The sequence below is a fragment of the Nuphar pumila genome, chromosome 17, assembly GCF_984573655.1.
Source record: "Nuphar pumila chromosome 17, dmNupPumi1.hap1.1, whole genome shotgun sequence".
Lineage (NCBI taxonomy): Eukaryota > Viridiplantae > Streptophyta > Magnoliopsida > Nymphaeales > Nymphaeaceae > Nuphar > Nuphar pumila.
This window is the reverse complement of record NC_143265.1, coordinates 14,246,625-14,267,742: the sequence shown is the minus strand read 5'-3', so window position 1 is coordinate 14,267,742 and position 21,118 is coordinate 14,246,625. Positions and strand designations below refer to the sequence as shown.

Here is a 21,118-nt window from a genome sequence, read left to right as displayed (position 1 = left end):
CCGTTGCTAGGCCCGGATCAAATGTAAAAGCATATAGACCTCCCCACTTTAACAAAAATAATGGATCTAGAAAGGGAGTGATTTGTCACTATTGTAATGAATAGGGACACATTAGACCGGTTTGCCCAAAGCTTAAGGGAAAAGTGGCCGCGGTTGGAGAAAATTCTCCAAAGAAGGAAGAAGAAAGTGCCAAAGAGGGAGATATCAAAGAAACTCTTAGTCATATCTCCGAAGTTCTCCAACATCTTCTCAAGACTTATTCATCTTCAACATCCGGAGCCGCTATCGCCTATTCTTCATCACCTCCAGGTATGTGGATACTAGACTCCGATGCTTCTTTTCATATGACATCTCATAAAAACTCTCTTTCTAATGTTTTTTCCGAACCCATATCTTCTTATGTTTCAACGGCCGATGGGACATCTTTAAAAATTGAAAGCATTAGAACACTTGATTTTAAAACTTCTCAAAACTTTTTCGTTCCTAAAGTAAGAGTCGTTCCAAAAATTAATCTAAATCTTTTTTCCGTTTCCCAAATCACCGATCATGGATGCCAAGTCTCTTTCTCACCTAAAGATTGCACCGTGCAGGATCTCCAGTCAGGGAAGCTGATTGGGCAAGGCCATAGAAGGGGTGATCTTTATTTTATGGACTTTTTGACTTTTCCACCAAAGTCATTTTGCAATCTTATAAAGGACAAAAGTATTGGCATTTGGCATGAGAGACTTGGTCATCCAAATTTTGTAAAGATGTCTCTTTTTCCTTTTTTGAACAATACTTGTAAAGATTGCATTTTTGGGAAATCTAAAGCTATTCCATTCCCTCAAAGAAATTATTTCACCACTCGACCTTTTGAACTTGTTCATTCCGATGTATGAGGACCTTCTCCTATTTTATCCAAAGGAGGTTTTTCGTACTATGTGGTCTTTATTGATGACTTCACTCGATTTACATGGATTTACTTCTTAAGTCGCAAATCCGAAGTTTTCTCCTTCTTTAAAAAATTTAATGCAATGGTTAAAAATCAATTTTTAGGAAATCTATCAATTCTTAGATATGATTCGGGGGGCGAATACATGTCCAATGAATTTCAAATGTATTTGAAAGAAAATGAAATTTGCCATCAACGTTCTTGTCCAAACACTCCACAACAAAATGGTCTTGCGGAAAGGAAGCATAAACACATAATAGAAACCGCAAGAACTTTGTTAATTTCAAAAAATATTCCAAAATCCTTTTGGGCCGAAGCGGTTCTAATCTCAACATATCTTATCAATAGAACCCCTTCATCTTCTTTGAAAAATCTTTCTCCATTTGAGAAACTTTACCATATGTCTCCCGATTATAAAAGACTAAGAATTTTCGGATGTAAATGCTTTGTTCTAACTCACAAAAATGATAAACTTTCTTCTAGGGCAATTGAATATATTTTCTTAGGATATGGTGAAAAACAAAAAGGTTATCGATGTTTTAACATATTAAAAAACAAACTTTATATCTCAAAAGATGTCACATTCTTAGAAGAAGAAAGTGGTTTTTCGCATAAACCAAATGAAAATATTGATTATTCCTTTTTATTTGACTTGTTACCGCAAGAAAACGTCATAGATGGTCATGTTGAATCTAGTGAATCTTTCATAGAGGATCATTTTGAACCTCCAAATGATGACCAAAGTTTAGAAGAAAATGTACCAAGACAAACACAAGTCTACTCTGGAAGGAATGAAAGTAATCCACCTTGTGCCCTTGAAAATTTTTCTCAAAATGAGTCGATTGAAGAATCCTCTCAACGAAGATCAAATCGTATTTGTAAAGTACCAAATAGATTTGTATCTTATGATTCTTTTTCTCCAAATTTTCGAGCATGTCTGCTAGCTCTTCACTCATTTCATGAACCATCTCATTATTAGTGATGCTAAACAATATGCTCATTGGAATGAAGCAATGGAACTGAAACTTAATGCACTTAAAAGGGCACAAACTTGGGAGATCATTGATCCACCCAATGGCAAGAAACCCATTGGATGTAGATGGGGTTTTAAAGTAAAAACTAAGAGTGATGGCTCATTAGAAAGATATAAGGCTAGGTTAGTGGCCAAAGGATATGCCCAAGAGTATGAGGTAGATTATGATGAAACTTTTGCCCCAGTTGCTCGAATGACTAGTGTTCGAGCTCTTATTTCAATAGCCTATATTAAAAAATGGTCAATTTTTCAACTTGATGTCAAAAATGCCTTTTTAAATGGAAATTTAAATGAAGAAGTTTATATGGAACCACCTTCGGGTATGAATTTAAATGGTAAAATTTTAAAATTAAAAAAGGCCTTATATGGACTTAAACAAGCTCTTAAAGCTTGGTATGACAAGTTTAGTAATGTATTAATCAATTTAGGATTTACTTCTTGTTATACTGACACTGCTCTTTTTGTTAAGAAGACAGGTGATTTCATTGTTATTCTTCTGTTGTATGTTGATGATATGATTATCACTGGGAGTGACAAAAGGGGGGTAAATAATGTAAAGTCTATGTTAAAAGAAACTTTTGATATGTCTGACCTTGGATTCTTGAGATACGTTTTAGGAATTGAAGTGACTTACTCCTCGCGAGGATACATCTTATCTCAAATGAAATTAGCTGCAGACATCTGTACCAAGTCAGGAATATCTGATGAAAAGAAAGTTGAGACTCCCGAAGTCATCAATGCAAAACTGAGACTTGAGGATGGTGTTCTTCTTGAAGATCCAACCCCCTACCGTCAATTAATTGGATCTCTCACCTATTTATCCATCACCCGTCCAGATATAACTCATGTGGTTCATGCTGCAAGCCAGTTTCAGCATGCACCTACTACAATTCATATGGCGGTCGTAATGAGAATTGTGTGATACATCAAAAGTACCATCTCCAAGGGACTCTTCTTATCCTCTTCCTCATCTTTTGAATTAACTGCTTTTACTGATGCTGACTGGGGATGAAATCCCAATGATCGTATCTCAACTACTGGTCTTTGCGTTTTTTAGGTGAATCTCTCATTTCGTGGAGATGCAAGAAGCAACAGAAGGTCTCACTATCATCCACTGAAGCTGAATATCAGGCCATGACAATGACAACTATGAAAATCATATGACTCAGAAGTCTCCTTGGTGACATGGGCGTCCTCATTTCCTCTCCCACCAAGCTCTGCTGTGATAACAAAAGTGCGATATACATTGCAAGCAATCATACTTTTCACGAGCGGACCAAGCATATCGAAATGGATTGCCATTATGTTCGAGACGAATACCTCAGAGAAACTATCACATTGCCATATGTTACTTCAGAATATCAACTGGCTGACTTCTTCACCAAAGTGCTCCCAACTCCACGATTTATGTTTCTTCTTAGTAAACTTTCGGTCTTCTCCCCGTAAAGTTTGAGGGGGCATGTTAAATTATGTATATATAAATATATATATACATATACTTATATATATATACATACGTATATATATAAGTATATATATACATATTTCTTTTTTGTTTTCTTATTCTCCAAATACCCAATAGGGGTATTTTGGTAAATCCCATGTAAACTCTTCCCTTTCCTTTTTCTCTTCCTTTTTTACTTTTTCTTTTTTCTTTTCTTTTTTTCTTTTTCTTTTTGTAAGACCACAAGGGGCCCCACCCTTCTTGTCGTTGGGGCCCCAACGGTCATATTTATGACCGTTGGGGCTCCCAACGACTAGATGGGAGCCCCCTTGTGGTCCCTTCTTATTGGCTTCTTCCTCTATAAATAGAGGAGGCTTTCTCTTGTAATGGCATTGGGTTTTTTACCCTCTTCTTTTTTTCTTCAATAATATCCAACTTATGACTTTAAGTCATTTTTCCTTTAGTGTATTTTTTGTATACACTTCTAGTGTTTGTGTTCTTGGCTCTTGTGATCACTCTTAAGAACTGGTTTGCTTTATTGGTGCTTCCACCCCTCTTCATTATAATGAGAACATAGAAAACACGTTTATATTAAAAATAGATCACACAATACATCTTTTTAATCTTTATGCTTGATCACATCACAAAAAAGAAATCCAAAAGATAGCCCACACATACGTTAAGAGACATTCAAATATGAAATTTAGTATTTTGCAAAAACATGAAACACATAAGATTTTAAGAAACCACATATTTTGCAAAATATAATTTTTCACTACACATATCACATATTTCAAAAACATTTAATTTGATCATAACCCTAACACTTACCATACATATGAAAATAGAAAAGCCAAAGATACATATCGGAATACAAAATTCTTAAATCCATACCATCCATTAATACGAATCTTCTCAAAACCCCGATCACTCGCTCTGATACCATGTCACGAAATGGTACAGATCCCAATGCACTCCGGAATGCATCCCATGAGCCAATAATACAATGTAATTAAACACACATTCACAATGAAAATACCCATAGAACACAAGACTTAAAAATAAACAATTTCATTATGTATGAAATTCAAATAATACAAGAGAAATGAAAAATTACGAAAGCGCCTTACTACAACACTCAAACACTCAAAACCTAGAAAATTACCCATTACTCTCTCACTTACAAAGTCACCCACCCAACCCACCCACCCATATATATAGGCCAAAAAGGAGAGAGGAGATAATCCCTTCTAGCTGTTGGACTAGCCTCCAACAACTAGAACATAGTCAACCTAGGTTAACTAAGCTAAATATATATATATATATAAATATATATATATATATATATATGTACATACTATATGTATGAAGATGTACATAAATATATATATTCATTTGCACATAAGTATATGTATACACATACATATACCAAGGATACATTTATCTTAATAGTACCCACATTTTTTGAACTTGCCGTGTCGTACCCTCCGTGCCTGCACCCATACTCGTACCCACGTGACACAGCTTCTGTTGCTAAAAGTAATCTTCAGAGACTTGCAATAACTAAAACTAAATTTTGATTGATTGCATGCCAAGAACATGATTGCACCAATGATGGCAATAGATAGTGGACTTGATGTAATAACAATTAAGTACTCAAGTTAACACAACTGCTTCTAAGTCAGTTTTCAGAAATACACTGGAGAATTATCGGTGTTCTCCCAAATACCTGGTCTAATGAACTCAGCCCATTACAGGTTAGTTCCAGTGGCACTGTCAAGGCCAGAAATGGTTTGGATGGAAATTCCAGATTCCTTTACCTATTTTTACCATAGCCTCTGGCTAACACCTCTTCTCCAAGCTTGCAAAGTAAATGGTGTTAAATTGTATCACTTTTGTACATATATATTTATATATATAATGATAGATACATATGTATATATATATATATGATATATATATATATACATATGTATCTTTCATTATATATATAAATATATATTCCTTCTCTATTGTATAACCCCTAGGGGCCTTTTTGTCTTTTTCAGCTTTTACGCATATTCATAATTATGAATATGCTTGTAATTTCCTTTTCTTTATTTTTCATTTTTTCTTTTCTTGAAGTTGACCAAGTCAACTTGGAGGGGGTCTAACACTAGATGTTGGACCCCTCCAACGGATAGATTTCTAATCGTTGGAGGGGCTCCAACGTCTAGTGGGAGCCCCTCCAAGGCTTCTCCTCTTCTATAAATAAGGGAAAACCCCTCTCTTAAATGTATTCAAGTTTGGAGCTTGTTCTCTCCATTTGTTCAATAAAGATTCAATATATTTTTGCATTTGGCTATTCTTATTGTACCTTTGTGTACATTTGTTCTAAATGTTCTTGTGTCTTTGTTCTCATACCTCTTGGTGGTGTTGTGATTATAGCACACTTTATCTCTTTTTGAGATATTTTCACATGGTATCAGAGCAAGGTTGAAGATTAAAAGATCGTGTGGTTCTTCGTATTTGCGGGTGCCTTAAAAAGCGTGCCTTTGGCTTCTTGGTGATTAAAGTGGTGACTTCTTCTCCCTCAATATTTTAGAAGGATATTACAACAAGTAAGATTTGAAAGTCTTATTGTGGTACATATATACTCTTCATTCTCTCTTTAATGGGTGAAAAAGAGTCCCATTTTTCACTTGGTTTTAAATTGAATGGCTTCAACTACCATGTTTGGGCCGGTAATATGGAGGCCCACATTAAAGGGAAAGGTCTTTGGGGTTATGTCAAAGGAACCGTTCCCGAACCCGAACCTAAGATCACCATTGTTGAGAGGGGTGAAATAAAGGTTCTTGATGGTGAAGAGAGAGAAAAAGCCTTTGAAGAATACAACAAAAGTTATGAAGAATGGGAGATGAAAAACTACAAAATTCTTTCATGGTTTTTCTCTTCCGTTGAAATGGGAATAAGTGCAAAATATTGAAGTTCAAGAAGGCTTTTCAAGTATGGGAGTGTCTTGAAAGAATGTATACTTCAAGAGATTTGTCCCATAAATATTATCTTCAAAAGAAGACATTAACCCTTCAACAAGGAGAAATGTCCGTTAGAGAATATTTCGCCGAACTATCCACTATATGAGATGAGCTTGCTCTCCAAGAACCTAAATGGAGTGGAGAGGCAATTGAATTAAGGGCCAAACAATTAGAAGATGATCACTTCTTCAACTTTTTAAATGGGCTTAAACCCGAGTTCGAACAAACTAGATCCTCTCTTTTGTCTTCATTTTCTTCTCCTTCGTTGGAAGATGTGCTTACCAAACTAAGTGGAGAAAAAACTAAATTGGGGATCAATAAAACCAATCAAACTGTTTTGGTCGTTTCCTCTAAGGATAATGATGAGGGTGCTTATGCTGTTTCAAGACCGAGAAATAATGTCTAAACATATAAACCCCCTCATTTCAACAAAAATCAAGGAGAAAGAGAAAATGGTGGGCAATATGGAAGAAGAGATTATAGTAAAATCATATGCCACTATTGCAAATATCTAGGACACATTAAACCGGTTTGTCCCAAGTGAAAAAAGATGGTGGCTATGTCTACAACTTTTCGGCCAACGAAGAAGGAAGGACCATCAACTTCCAACAATGATACTTTGTCTCTAAATCAAATCATTGAAGCTCTTCAACCTCTCCTCAAGGGATCCGTTTCCGAAGCCGCCATGACAACCTTCTCTCCTCCCGGTAAGACTCTTTGGCTCTTAGACTCGGGTGCATCCTTTTATATGACTCCAAATGTTTTTGCACTTTTTAAATACTCAAAAAATTTGTCATCCTCTTTTGTCTCTACCGCAGATGGGGCTTCTCTTAAAATAAAAAGAATTGAAGATTTTGAAAGACAAGGTTTTTTTATTCCTAAAGTTAGATTTGTCTTAAAACTAAATTTAAATTTGCTTTCCGTCTCTTAACTATCAGATCATGGGTGTGATATCAAATTTTCATCAAATAAATGTTGGATACAGGATCGCCGATCCGAAAAGTTGATTGGAGAAGGCTCTAGGAAGGGAGATCTATACTTTATGAAATTTCTTCAAATTTCACAATATCCTTTTTGTAATGTTGACCAACCTAAAGATACAATTTTTTGGCATAAATGCCTTGGGCATCCAAATATTGTCAAGCTTTCTTATTTACATTTTGCTAAAACATTATGTAAAGACAACTTCAATTGTAATGATTGTATTCTTGATAAAATGAGAAGCTTACCCTTTGGACAAAGAACTATGTTTTCAACTAAGCCTTTTGAAATTGTGCATTCGGATGTATGGGGATCAACACTTGTAGTGTCTAAGGGAGGGTTTTCGTATTATGTTATTTATATTGATGATTTCTCAAGATATAGTTGGATATACTTCCTCAAACATAAACATGAGGTTTTCTACCTTTAAGGTTTTTCATATGATGATACAAAACCAATTCAATAGTAAATTACAAATTCTTAGAACCGATTCCGGGGGAGAATACATTTCAAATGATTTCAAAAGTTATATTGAAAATAATGGGATTGTTCATCAAAGGTTTTGCCCCAAAACACCTCAACAAAATGGATTAGCCGAACGAAAACATAGACATATAATAGAAACTACAAGGATCTTACTCATTTATCAAAAAATTTCAAAAAGATTTTGGGCCGAAGCGACTCTTGCATCAGTTTACCTCATAAATCGACTTCCATCCAAAAATTTGAATCAAATATTCCCCTTTGAAACCATGTATAAAAAAGAACCCGATTACAATAGACTAAGGATTTTTTGTTGCAAATGTTTTGTCCTCACCGACAAGAATGATAAACTATCTTCCAAAGCTATTCCTTGTGCGTTTTTGAGATATTCAGAAACACAAAAAGGTTATAGGTGTTATGATATTAAAAATGGCAAACTATATGTTTCAAGAAATATAACTTTCTTAGAAAATATGAGTGGTTTTGAATAACACAAAACTCATGAAGATAATGTCGATTACTCTTTTTTGTTTGAATTATTATCTAGAAATGAAGATTTTTTTAGCGATGATGAATTGAATGAGGATGGAGATATAAGTGAAAGTATTCCATCACCCATCCAACATGAAGAAGAAATGATAGTTGAACCAATTACCTATACACATAGAGATAAAAGTACATTTAGAAGTGCAATAGAAAAGTATAGTGACTCTAGTGAACCTTCCAACCACTCTCGAAGAACCGAAAGATATAGGAAAAATCCTTCTAGATTTATATCCTATGAGTCTTTTTCTCCAAAACATAGGGCATGTCTTAGTGCCATTCACTCATATCAAGAACCTAGGAGTTTTGAAGAAGCCAAGAAAATGATAGAGTGGAGGGATGCAATGGATAACAAACTTAGAGCTCTCAACAAAGCTAAAACTTGGGTCTTTCAATATCTTCCAAAAGGAAAGAAATCAATAGGATATAAATGGGGTTTTAAAGTCAAAACAAAGAGTGATGACACTCTTGTAAGATATAAAGCCCGCCTTGTTGCAAAAGGATATAGTCAAGAATATGACATCGATTACGAAAAAACCTTTGCTCCTGTTGCACGAATGGTCATTGTCAGATATTTGATCACCATTGCATCTATTAAAAAATGGAACATCTACCAAATGGATGTTAAAAATGCCTTCTTAAATGGAGACCTTAATGAAGAAGTTTACGTGGACGCTCCTCCTGGCATGGACGTTTTAAAGGGAAAAGTCCGTTTATAAAAAGCACTCTTTGGTTTAAAACATGCCCCTAAGGCTTGGTATGATCGATTTAATGAAGTAATGATTCAAGATGGTTTTACCTTATGCTACACTGACACTGTTTTGTTTGTCAAAAAGTCTGATGCAGGAATTGTGATTTTACTGCTATATGTTGATAATATGTTGATAACAGGTAGTAACATAAAGAGAATAAAAAATATTAAAGTCACTTTAAAAGCGAGGTTTGAAATGTCAGACTTGGGATATCTGACATACTTTCTTGGCATCGAGGGAGCCTACTCTCATAGAAGCTATTTTTTGTCTCCAACTAAACTTGTGTGTGAGATTCTTACAGATCAGGTATTACTGACAATAAAACCTGTGAGACCCCTAAAATTGTGGGATAAAAAATGAAGATCGATGATGGAATACCCTTGGAAGATCCTACTCCCTACCGGCAACTTGTGGGATCACTTATGTACCTTAGCATCACAAGGCCAGATATCTCGCATGATGTGCACACTGCAAGCTAATTTCAGCATGCCCCTACATTTGTCCATATGGGCGTCGTTCTTCGAGTTGTCAGATACATAAAGGGAACCATAAATAAGGGAGTATTTCTTTCCTCATCTTCTGAATTGAATCTAATTGTTTATACTGACTCTGATTGGGGAGACAACCCAAATAACTGTCACTCCACCACAAGCTTTTGTATCTTTTTAGGAGAATCCCTAGTCTTATGGAGATGCAAGAAACAACAAAAGGTGTCTCTATCATCTATGAAAGTAGAATATCGAGCCATGGCCTCAACAACCATGGAAATTGTTTGTAGTCATCAATTAATACAAGACATGAGAATTTAAGTTGAAGGACCCACAAAGTTGTGCTGTGATAATAAGAGTGCAATTTATATTGCCAAAAATCACACATTTCATGAGCGCACAAAGTATATTGAGATGGACTGCCATTATGTTAGAGAAGCATACTTGCAAAAAGTCATAGATCTTCCTTATGTGACTTCAGAATATCAGTTGGCAGATTTCTTCACCAAAGCTCTCTGTGCTCCCAGATTCAACTTTCTCCTTGGCAAACTTTTCGTCATTACGCCCTAAGTTTGAGGGAGGGTGTTAAATTGTATCACTTTTGTACATATATATTTATATATGTTGAGATTAAGAGGTTTTATGGTTAAGTTTTCCTAAACTAGAGGTTATTTGAATTTTTATTTTATTGAGGGACTTATGTGTAATTTCTCTTTTTGGCCTCTCTCTATTTAACATAGAGATTAGCCCTAATCATTATGAAAGAGTTTGCTTCCTGTGCAACCGTCTCTCTCTCTCTCTCTCACTACCTAGGGTTCGGTGCATCTCATCCATCCTTCAACATGGTATCAGAGCAGCCGATCATGGGAGCGTGATCGTCGATCGTGATCAATCTTCGAATGATCTACACCAACGAAAAAAATGTATATCTTTAAATCAGGTCAGTTGTTCTTATTCTGTGTAAGATCTGATAACAGATCTGGGATTTGATGACCCAGATCTGTCATCAGATCTAAGGGAGCAAATGTTTTGTTCCTGCCGTGATTTTCTGTTGTTTGGGAGAAGCCTTGCCGTGATTTCCTGGATTTCCTGTCGTGCTTTTCTGCTGCCGAGTTTTCCTGCTGTTTGGAAGCCGCAAACAATCTCATTTGTCGTGATCTCCTGCCGTGATGTCCTGTTCTTTGGGCACAGCAGCAATCCCATTTTTCGTGATACTCTTTTTTTTTTCGTGATTTCCTGCTATTTGGGAGAAACAACAATCTCACTTGTTGTGCTGTTGCTTGTGATTAAAAAAAATGACTGATTTGTTTTAACCGTGCCCTGAAGAATTGGTATTCTTGTTGGTTGTCGAGCTATATTTGTCTGGGAGCAGCAGCTGTCGTGATTTATTTTCTGCGTCTGCATATTATTGTTGGTCGTGATTCACTGGATCTTTGTTGGTTGTTTCATTTCAGTTGGTAGTTTATTTCAGAATATGGAAACAACAAGAGTGATTCCTTGCTGTGCTGAAAATTTTTAAATTATCATTCATGTTTGTGGGATGTTGTTCATTACTGGCGTGGAAACTGCAGGCTTGATGCCCTGCTGTGCTGAAAAAAAAATATTCTTGTTGAGGACTGTTGTTCATTACTGTCGTGGTCTTTTTTTTGTGTGTGAACAACTGCTGGTTGTCATATCAGTTGATGTGTGAGTGTCACATGCTATCCCCTGTGTTGCTTGAAGCCTGTGAAGATGTTATCTCTGGTGTGGCTGCTGGGAGTATAAAACCTGCTATTCAAGTGGGTAAATTTTTTTTTGGGCTGAAATAGAATTAAATATTCAGTATGGATGTTGCGCAGACGTCGTGAAGCAGAGTAACAATTTTTTTTTGGTGTGGACCTGCATAGTGTGGAGTTTTTTTTGTCGTGGTGGAGACAAATTAGTGTCATCAATCTGAGTACCTGTTCGTTTTAAACCCATTCTTTTCCTTATGGCTCAAGTGGTTAAATCAGATGCGGATTGCTCCAATGATTATATAACTCTTAGCTGGGCTGAATATAACAAGCTTCTTACTTTATGCTCATCCTCTTGGAAGTCTTCTGTTGCTAAAGTTGTGTGCTTGGCAGGTGATGGCCTATCTGGCCAAGGTGGTAAGTGGATCATTGATTTTGGAGCATCCAAACACTTTGCAGAAATTCAAGTAACTTTTTAAGTTTAAATCCTGTATCCGATCAAAAAGGGGTAGTCCTTGCTGATGGCAGTTCTTCCCCAATTGTAGGGCAAGGAAACATGTCTATTTCCCCTACCCTTCAACTGTCAAATGTTCTGCATGCTCCTTCTTTTCCACAGAATTTATTATCTATCAGTAGAATGACAAAAGAGCTAAATTGTAGGGTAATTTTTGATCCCATGGGTTGCACTTTTTAGGACTTGCTTACGGGGAAGAGGATCGGTGGCGGCTATGAGGAAGGTGGTGTGTATTATCTAACTCAACCAGAGGGTTCTGTCTATTCTGCTCTTACGTCTTCCTCGAGTCCTTTGTTATGGCATCATCGTCTGGGTCATCTTCCAGTGCCAAAACTTCGTCGAGTCATTCCTCATATACCTCCCTTAGTTTCTTTTCAATGCAAAACATGTCAATTTGGAAAACATTGCCGAAGCTCTTTTCCCTCTAGTCAAAGTCCATCGAGTCAAAGATTGTTTGAACTTCTTCATGTCGATGTATGGGGTCCGAGTAGGATTCTTAGTAGGTCTCAGTGTCGTTATTATTTAGTCATTGTTGATGACTTCTCAAGGTTATCGTGGGTGTTCTTGTTAAAAGATCGGTCTCAAGGCCCTGTCATTCTTAAATCTTTGATTATTGAAATAAAAACTCAATTTGACGTGTGTGTTAGAATTGTTCTCACTGATAATGCTCTTGAGTTCAAATCCAAAGACTTGCTTCAATTCTATTCTGATAAAGGGATTCAACCTCAATTTACATGTCCTCATACATCCCAACAAAATGGTGTGGCTGAGAGGAAACATAGACAAATTCTCAATGTCGCTCGGTGCCTAATGATTCAATCCAATATGCCTGCGTCATACTGGGGAGATGCAATTTTGACTGCTGGTTTTCTTATAAACCGCATGCCTTCAAGTTCTGTAGAAGAACAGATCCCAATCCAAATTCTCCATCCTGAGGTTCCTCTTTTTCCTATCCCCCCTAAAGTTTTTGGATGTGTGTGCTTTGTGCATAAGCTGGGTCCTGAACGAGATAAACTTGCTTCACAATCTATTAAATGTGTTTTCCTTGGGTATCCTAAGAATCAAAAAGGCTATTGTTGCTATGACCCTATATCCCATAAAGAGTATGTCAGTGCGGATGTTACCTTCTTTGAGTCTACTCCATATTTCACGAGTACTACTCCAAGGTTACAGGAGAGTCAGGGTGATGTCTTTCCTCTGCCAATTCCCCCTTTTCCTTTAGAGTCGTTCACTCCAAAGCCTGTGGCTCCATCCTCTGGGGAGTCTCGATACAGAAACCCTCCTATAGTGTATACTCACAGGTTATCACCTACCTCCATGCCCCCATTATCTCCTTCTCCTGAGGCAAGTATCTCTGAGCATACTGAAGTTTCTGCTCTTGATGAGGATCTTCCTATTGCTCTGCGAAAAGGGAAAAGACAGTGCACCCTTCATCCCATTTCTCAGTTTGTTTCTGAAGTTAATCTTGGGGCATCTATGAAGAATTTTATCTCGGCTTTGTCTGCCTCCTCTGTTCCGCTTCATCACAGTCAGGCTCTATTCGACCTCAAATGGATGCAGGCTATGCAGGATGAGATGGATGCCCTATGCTCTAGGGGCACTTGGGACTTGGTTGATTCTCCAACTGATGCAGATATTGTTGGCTGCAAATGGGTATATACCATTAAATATAACTCGGATGGGTCAATTGAACGGTACAAAGCCCGGTTGGTTGCAAAAGGCTATACTCAGACTTATGGTGTTGACTTTTTTGAAACTTTTTTCCCAGTCCCTCGTCTTGGCACTATTCGTCTCGTTCTCTCTGTTACAGTGCACTATGGATGGCCCTTGTCTCAGTTGGATGTCAAGAATGCCTTTTGTATGGAGATTTACATGAAACAGTCTATATGCAACAACCCCCAGGCTTTGAGGTTCAGGGGAAATGTCAGAAAGTGTGCAAATTGAAGAAGGCTATTTATGGCCTGAAGCAGAGTCCTCGGGCATGGTTTAAAAAATTATTTGAGGTAATGTCGGATTTTGGATTTGTCAGGTCAGCCTCAGACCACTCCTTGTTTATCAAGAAAACTAGTTCTGGAATTGTGGTTATGGTGGTATATGTCGATGACATCATATTAACAGGAAGCAGTGCCCAAGATATTTCCGCAACAAAGGATCATCTTCAGAAACACTTTGTGACTAAAGATCTTGGTTCCCTTCGATATTTTTTGGGTATTGAGGCTGCAAGAAACAAAGAGGGCTTAGTTTTGTCACAAAGAAAGTATGTGATGGACCTATTAAAAGAGACTAGAATGCTAGGAGCAAAGCCAGCTAACATTCTTATGGATCCCAAAACTCATATGTTCGATGAGAAATCTGAATATGTGGATAGTACCAGTTTTAGATCCTTGGTGGGTAAGTTGTTATATGTGACCATTACTAGACCTGACATTTCATTAGCCGTGAGTAAATGTAACGCCCCAAAAATCCAGGACTTGTAACTTTTAGAATAGTTTAGAAAGCTTTGAAATCATACCATAATCAGAGTTTAAATAATACTTCAGCGGAAAATGATATTTTTAAAACCATAAGTCAATGGACCTTGAGCGCATTACAGCGTAAACTTTCCTTTGTCAAATCCCGCACAACCATTGAAATCAAATGGTTTAGAAATAGAGTTTCAATAATTGAGAATTCGTTTGTTGAAACCAAGAAGAAGCTTACTAAAACAGTTTTATTAACTCACGGTTTAATAAAAGAGAAATTTTGAAACACACTTTATACCAAATTTACCAACATGTCCTCAGGAGCGAAACGTCAGGGAAAGAGATCTATCTTGACCTCATTACGCCATCGTGCCATCGCAGACTGTATTACCTATCCATTACCTGCCCATAAAATGGGTCAGTTTCGCTAAAAACTGGTAGGTGCACAGACATGACAATATTGAACATAATTAAGCAGAATAATTTAATATGTCAAGTAGACAGACAATTATATAGCAATTTAAGTTCAACAGATTCACAGAGCAACTATCATGAGCACAATGCTAAAATTATTACAAGCATTTTATTGGCACAAGTAGGCTAACTATTACAAGCAAAGCACTGCACAAGAAAGTTAACTAGCAAAATACAATGCTCCATCAACCACACACACAATTCCATAAGTATTGAACCTGTTGTACCCTATAACTTTCATACATGCATAACTGAACACATTGTGTGATCGGATTTAAATTATGTTTCGATATTAACTGGCCAAGCGGGTACGCACAAGGCACGACTCTAGAAACAGCCTAGACTGATCCGGGGGTTTATTATGCTATGTATTTTATGATAACCCGGATAGCTGACTGAGTCCGCACCTAAGGGGACGGTCAGTGACCAAGAGAGAAATCCCCAAAGCAGCATAAACAATAGATGCATCCCAAACATGGAGAGCTACCACCTAGGATAATTATGGTAGTCTCATTCCCCTAACTCCGATGACTGGGGAAGCCGAGTCTTTTGCTCGTAACTGCCATTAATGGCCTGTCCATCGAAGTTTTGTACCTTCCTGTCCTCTCTCCTGACAGGAGTCAGCGATTCGAATGAGTACATCAGGGGTAGTTAACTGAAGACTCATTCTACATACTCTGGTCTTTCGACCCACTCGAGTATCTTGCCGGTGAAGGCAAAAACATCACTTATTTAGGTGATCACAACATTTTGTTATTTGCGCTCATCGAGGTTGCCACAACCTACTCATCCAATCATCGCAACGTAAGAAGACGTACTTGTCAAAAAGTACGGTCGTACATGTCATAAGTACGACTACGATGAAAGGGATATGGTTCCACAAAAGAAACCCCAACAGATGTTATCTGCAAAAGAATTAATACAACACAGCCTGGCAAGATAAATCTTGAATTCACTTCAACAACATTTTTCATATTTCATGATGCAAGGTCATCTCGGATCTCTCGTCCGATCAACAAAGTACTTAACATGTTGTGCATGTCTAAAAGTACGCTATACTGAACCAGGGAGGTCTGTGGGCTTCTCAAAAGGAATACCCAACACACAACTTCATAACAATTCAAAGAATATAGGAGTGCTCATTTGGCACGATTCCTCCTTAAAAGCCATAATGCCACATTAAGTCATTCACACCAGAGACAACACTATCAATCTTACATCCAAAATTTATCTTAGTATCGACATGTTACACTAGATTGATACATAAAGAATGGGTCCTTCAACAGAACCCCACTCATTCATATGCTCATGCCCCTGATCGGGGTTATTCAAAATGAGCCGCAACTTGAGTCAAGGTTATAAAACATTTCTCCCAAGTGTGTGGACTTGGGAGGGGCCAAAAGTGACTTCGCAATCCTGCAAGACTTAATCATACCTTGCAAAAGTTGTGCATTTTGAAGAGCCCTGGGTTTGCAGAAAGAAATCCTCTTTAAAAGAAATATAGTGCACAAGTGCAACTTCTAGTGTTTTGAAAATAGGTGATAACAGGATAGGCACAAGACTACATTTATGTAAGTACATATTTACCATGAGTGTGAGCATAAGCAGGTTATAACATGTCAACAAACAACTCTCGACTTGCGATGCCGCACATCGAGGGAAAAGCACATAAGGAATACATGAGGTACCAAAACGATACATTGACCACTTAGACAGGTAAACACATAAGGTCATAAGTAATACACGAGACACAAGGTCGTACCTCACTCAAAGGAAACGTGCAGGCAAAAATGGATGCAAGCAAACAAGGGCATATGTATTTCAAGAAATACGAAACCACACCTCAAATTCATAAACACTACGCAAAATAATAATCGAATAATGAAATTGTACATCCACCCATAGAAAGGTACAGGCAAGTATACATGCAAGCAATTTAGGGCATAAGTATTGCAAAAAGTGCGAAACCACCTTCAACACGTAAGCAAATACACAAATTAATACTCGAAGAGTAAAACCGTACCTCGACTCATAAACATGGAGACAAGAATAATAAGTCACGCAACAGCAGTATAAATCTAAGTACAACTAGCATAGACATTTTAATTATTTCAACTTAATTAGATCTTATTGCCCCTTGTGCGACTTTACCCTACCTTGGGATGTCGTGCAGCTGCGTACGCTTAAGCGAGAGGATAATACGAGGGTTGAGCCGTGGAGCACGATCGGGACCTGTTGCGTAAATAGGCAAGAGTGTTAAATATTCAATTATGTTAATATAATTAATGGTGCAACGGGGCAAGGGTAGAATTAGGCAATGGCGGCACCGACGACAAAGGAGCGACAGGGAATGAGCCACTGTCAAAACAACGAGGCGGCAGGGGGTCAGCAACTGCAGACAGCACTGAAGTGGCAGGGGTCGCACCCTTGCCGACAGCAGCGAAGTGGCAGGGGCTAGCCACTGCCGACAATAACGAATCGGCAGGGGGCTAGCCTCTACCGACCATACTAAAGCGGCAGGGGTCGCACCCCTGCCGACGGCAGCGAAGCGGCAGGGGGCTAGCCCCTGCCGACAGCAACGAATCGGCAGGGGTCGCTCCCCTGCCGACCACACTGAAACGGCAGGGGGTCGCACCCCTGTCGACGACAGCGAATCGGCAGGGGGCTAGCCCCTGCCGACAGCAACGAATCGGCAGGGGTCGCTCCCCTGCCGACAACACTGAAACGGCAGGGGGTCGCACCCCTGCCGACGACAGCAAATCGGCAGGGGGCTAGCCCCTGCCGACAGCAACGAATCGGCAGGGGTCGCTCCCCTGCCGACCACACTGAAACGGCAGGGGTCGCACCCCTGCCGACGACTGCGAATCGGCAGGGGGCTAGCCCCTGCCGACAGCCACGAATCGGCAGGGGTCGCTCCCCTGCCGACAACACAGAGACGGCAGGGGGTCGCACCCCTGCCGACGACAGCGAATCGGCAGGGGCCGAGCCCCTGCCGTCCGGCGAAAGGACAATGGCAGGGGAACAAACCCCTGCCGAAGAGAGAGAGAGAGAGATCAGGGCGAAGGGGTGTCGCAGGGGCCCTTGGCCCCCTGCCGGCACTCCGGCGAACCCCCAAAAGAGGGAAGGGGACGACAGGGGCCCTGTAGGCCCCCTGTCGGGTCTCCAAAGGCAAGGAGGAAGGTGGGAGGGCGCGGCAGGGGCCGTGCGCCGCCTGCCGGCATCCCGACGAGGTGTCAGAGAGGGAGATGGGAGGGGGAGAAGAGGGAGGAGGAGACTGAGATAGAGGGCGTACCTGGGAGGCGAGGTGGCTGGCGATCGACGGCGTGCGCAGGGAAGGAGGAGACGCACAGGGGGGCCGAAGGGCTGTGTGCCTTTCCCCCCCCCCCCCCCCCCCCCCCCCTGCAGTGCTTTTAAAAGCCTCAGGGGGGCGACGAATGGGGAAACCCCGATGGGTTTCCCTAATCTTCCGAAAACGAAGGTGGAAGGGGGGCGGCGCTCGGGAAGAGGATTTAAAATCCTCTTCCTGAGTCGGGTTATTAAAACCCTATCGCAGGCGGGCCCGGGTCGGGTCCGGACCCGACCCGGCCCGGGTCCGATAAAATAATTTTTTATTTTTTTTTTGAAAAACGTGGGTTTTACAGTAAAATTAGTCAATTCATGGATAAACCTACCAAAGCTCACTGGGATGCAGCTATGATGGTTCTCAGGTACTTAAAGTCATCTCCTGGTAAAGGACTGTTGTTTAAACAAAATCCTTCCTTGGACGTTGTTGCTTACACTGACGCAGATTATGCGGGGTCTATCGAAGATAGAAAATCAACAACTGGATTTTGTGTTTTTGTGGGAGGAAATCTTATTACCTGGAGGAGTAAGAAACAAACTATTGTAGCCAGGTCGAGTGTTGAATCAGAATACAGAGCCATGGCTCAGACCGCAGCTGAGATCATGTGGGTAAAATCAGTTAAGTATCCCTACCTATGGTGATGGTGTGTGACAATAGGTCTGCTACATATATTGCCAACAACCCAGTTTTTCATGAAAGGACTAAACATATTGAAGTTGACTGTCACTATGTACGTGACTTGATTCAGGTTGGTTATAGTTGCACAGATCATGTATCTTCCGAAGATCAAGTTGCTAATGTCTTTACCAGGGCCCTTGCGAGGCCTAGTTTCTCCCATTGTTGCGACAAGCTGAGCATGATCGATATCTATGCTCCAGCTTGAGGGGGAGTGTTGAGATTAAGAGGTTTTATGGTTAAGTTTTCCTAAACTAGAGGTTATTTGAATTTTTATTTTATTGAGAGACTTATGTGTAATTTCTCTTTTTGGCCTCTCTCTATTTAACATAGAGATTAGCCCTAATCATTATGAAAGAGTTTGCTTCCTGTGCAGCCGTCTCTCTCTCTCTCTCTCTCACTACCTAGGGTTCGGTGCATCTCATCCATCCTTCAACAATATATATATATAATGATCTATGTCACACGAACTCGGCTAAGGAGGTGCCGCACCCGAGTCGACACGCCCCGACACGGGTGCAGACTCGGGTGCGGCTTCGGACTCGGCCCGGACTCGGTCAACGCCGAGTCGGACTCGGTCAACGCCGAGTCGGACTCGGTCAACGAGTCCAGGCCGAGTCCGTCCACATTTTGGACTCGGTCAACTTTGATCGAGTCCAAAAATGTCCCTAAAAAACCAATTTTTTATTTAAAAATATATATATAAAAAGGCACAGTGCAGACTGTGACTGTGCTGCGTGACTGTGACTGTGCACAGTCTGTGCAGTGTGCACAGTCACAGACTGTGCACAGTCTGTGCACAGTCACAGTCTGTGGCTGTGCACAGACACACAGACTGTGCTGTCAGCTGTGGCATTTTAAAAATAAAATAAAATTATATATATATATATATATATATATATATTTTTTTTTATTTTTTTTTTGCCGAGTCCCCGTGTCCAAAAATTTTAAAATTGTGCCGCACCCGTGTCGCACCCGCACCCGCACCCGCACCCATGTGACATAGATAATGATAGATACATATGCATATATATATATATATATATATATATATGATGTATATATATATATATATTCATATGTATCTTTCATTTTATATATATATATATATTCCTTCTCTATTGTATAACCCCCAGGGCATTTTTGTCTTTTTCAACTTTTACACATATTCATAATTATGAATATGCTTGTAATTTCTTTTTCTTTATTTTTCCTTTTTTCTTTTTTCTTTTCTTGAAGTTGACCAAGTCAACTTGGAGGGGGTCCAACACTAGACGTTGGACCCCTCCAACGGTTAGATTTCTAACCGGTGGAGGGGCTCCAACGTCTAGTGGGAGCCCCTCCAAGGCTTCTCCTCTTCTATAAATAAGGGGAAACCCCCCTCTTAAATATATTCAAGCTTGGAGCTTGTTCTCTCCATTTGTTCAATAAAGATTCAATATATTTCTGTATTTGGCTATTCTTATTGTACCTTTGTGTACATTTGTTCTAAGTGTTCTTGTGCCTTTGTGCACATACCTCTTTGGTGGTGGTGTGCTTATAGCACACTTTATCTCTTTTTGAGATATTTTTACAAATGGTTGGCTTAGGTTTTATGAGTTTTTTGCTCGAACATGTCAAGGAGCCAACATGTTGCTTGTGTAACATAAAGATCCAATTCCAAAACCCATGGAACAGTGGACTGATCTCATTATCTCTGGTGCTTTGTAGAATGCTTGTATTTTTCTCAATATAATAGCAGCTTTTTAGTGCATGATCTATTGAAGATTATGTTGGCTTTTCATCTACTGGTACTGGTAATTAAAGTGTGGTGATTTTTATTAATATGTGATAAATTAGACGGACTGCTGTTTAGCTAATCTTGTTTGGGCAAGTGCAGATGCTAATTTCACATATATACAACGTGAAACTGCAATTCAATTTTTTATCTCAAAGCATTATGGAAAAACATTTTCTGTTTTCGTGATCTTTTTTCCTAGGTCACTATAGAAGGGAACAAAAAAGATGGCTCTGGTGGTTGCCAGTATGATCAACTCTGTAATGCACGTTTGCCTAGAGGGCTGGATCCACATTCTGTTCCATCTGAGGAGCTTGCTGCATCTCTTGGGTATCGATTCTCTCTCTCTCTCTCTTATATGTGTGTGTACATCTCCATGGACTTAATAAAACTAGGGTTGTTTACAAAATTCTAATCTTTTTTAGTAATTCAGATTTATTCCCAGAAAAATAGGTAATTCAAATGCATACTTCATTTCTATTGTTAACCAAA

General features: G+C 39.2%; 1 protein-coding gene across 5 annotated transcripts in view; it reads left to right on the top strand.

The window, feature by feature from the left end:
* LOC149811687 (uncharacterized) overlaps positions 1-21,118 on the top strand; it is a 115,295-nt gene that overhangs the window by 61,598 nt on the left and 32,579 nt on the right. For all 5 annotated transcript variants that reach the window (XM_089993823.1, XM_089993820.1, XM_089993821.1 and 2 more), the window contains one exon: positions 20,829-20,956. In XM_089993823.1, the coding sequence (XP_089849949.1) occupies positions 20,829-20,956 (128 nt within the window). The remainder of the gene's footprint in view (positions 1-20,828; positions 20,957-21,118) is intronic.